The sequence below is a fragment of the Perkinsus marinus genome (assembly GCF_000006405.1).
Source record: "Perkinsus marinus ATCC 50983 genomic scaffold scf_1104296939758, whole genome shotgun sequence".
Lineage (NCBI taxonomy): Eukaryota > Perkinsozoa > Perkinsida > Perkinsidae > Perkinsus > Perkinsus marinus.
This window is the reverse complement of record NW_003213081.1, coordinates 607,632-609,150: the sequence shown is the minus strand read 5'-3', so window position 1 is coordinate 609,150 and position 1,519 is coordinate 607,632. Positions and strand designations below refer to the sequence as shown.

Here is a 1,519-nt window from a genome sequence, read left to right as displayed (position 1 = left end):
CTACAATGAGACTCTGGAGCAGCAATATGACCTGGTCAAAAAGGAAACCACCTTCAGGTTGGACCGCGGGAATTCACTCAGTCGAGTCTGCTTCCTTTTATTCATGTTATGCAGTATGGAGACACCACATTCACCAACGACTCTACCCAATATTTCATGGGTAGCAGGAACGGAAAGTTCAAGTTGATCGGTTCCGACTATGCTCCTGGGTGAGTAACTGAGTATCCTGACATCTATTTCGATGATCTTCTGTGGTGTCTCGTCCTACCTTGCGGCATTGATAAGACCAATGAAGTTTATTGAATGAACGATGTGTCACAAGGAGCGATTGGCTAAACGTTTGGGTTCATTCTAGGTCCGAAGCGACCGTTGAGCATGTCTTCGGGGAGTTCTTTGGACGTCCGAAGCCGCAGGGCATGACGGTTGAAGAGGTAAGAACTCTTTTTCCCATTTGGATATGCTGAGGGAGGAGATTGTCACGAGATCATTGGTTGATCCTAGGAAGTCGCGAGGGAGAAGGAAAGGCTCCGCGCTATCAAGCAAGTTAGTAGCGTACCATCAAGGATGATTCCCATCCACATGAAGTAGATTCCATTCAGTCCTGGCTCACTGATCTGCTCGCATTCAGATACAGCGAGCTGAGGGAAGAAGAGGGGAAGCCGAGCAACTACAGAAGGCAGTTAGAAGTCGCTAAGGAACTCCTTCAGACCGTCGAGGAAAGCGTGAGTAGTCTATTCAGAGTAGAACAGTCGGGGTCCATCCATTGTGCTGACGACCGCTCGAAGGGACGATAGACGTTCTTCAGATTCGTGAGATTGAGGAAATGATGGATCGCAATGAGCATTTACGCCTGGAACGCGATTTAGCCCACAGCTAAAAGTAAGTCCAGCCCTTGCTTTGGAGGATGTGGAGACCCATCGCTTCGATTGGCAGGAGTTCATGCTCATCAATGTAGTTGATAATGGAGAATATAGTTTTTAATACCAAGCCTACTCCAATGGTATCGGTAGTTACTTCAGCTATCGTATGTTTTTGTAATTTCTCCGGAGTGCCACTGGCAGTATACCAGTGCAAAGATCGCATGGCTTGGCCATCCCAAATTCTTCTCGAATCTATCACGGTTAACAAGAGTTTGCTACTAGCAGTTTCAATTGTGTACTTTGTTGTGTTTCGCACTAAAAAAGTGCTGGCTGGATTATGGGCAGATTGGAACGTGCATCGCGATTCATCTGTTCAACGAGGAGCCGGGACTGTGACTCAACTCTCAACCTCGAATCAACCCCGAGTGGTTTCGAGACCAGATCGATACTGCCTTGACAGCTGGCACTGTCAGGTCAAAATCAAGCCCACTCCTGAGACATCCAGATACACAACACTTATATTCAACTAAGCCATCTTACGTGCGATGAATGAGTGCCGCTCAACTAGTTCTCTTCCTCTGTTTATTTTCAGAGGCGTATGCCAAGCTCGTCTGACGAAAGTTCCGCGAGTGCTCCTCCAACGCACGTCGCGTTTGCCC

At 47.7% G+C, this 1,519-nt stretch overlaps 1 protein-coding gene across 1 annotated transcript; it reads left to right on the top strand.

Annotated features, from left to right (window-relative positions):
* Positions 1–108: 108 nt before the first annotated feature.
* On the top strand, positions 109–877 carry Pmar_PMAR029363 (hypothetical protein; the record flags this gene model as incomplete). Its single annotated transcript, XM_002782447.1, has 5 exons — positions 109–209; positions 356–431; positions 502–584; positions 629–722; positions 806–877. 5 exons carry the CDS (start codon positions 109–111, stop codon positions 875–877), a joined length of 426 nt encoding a protein of 141 aa, XP_002782493.1.
* Positions 878–1,519: the final 642 nt, after the last annotated feature.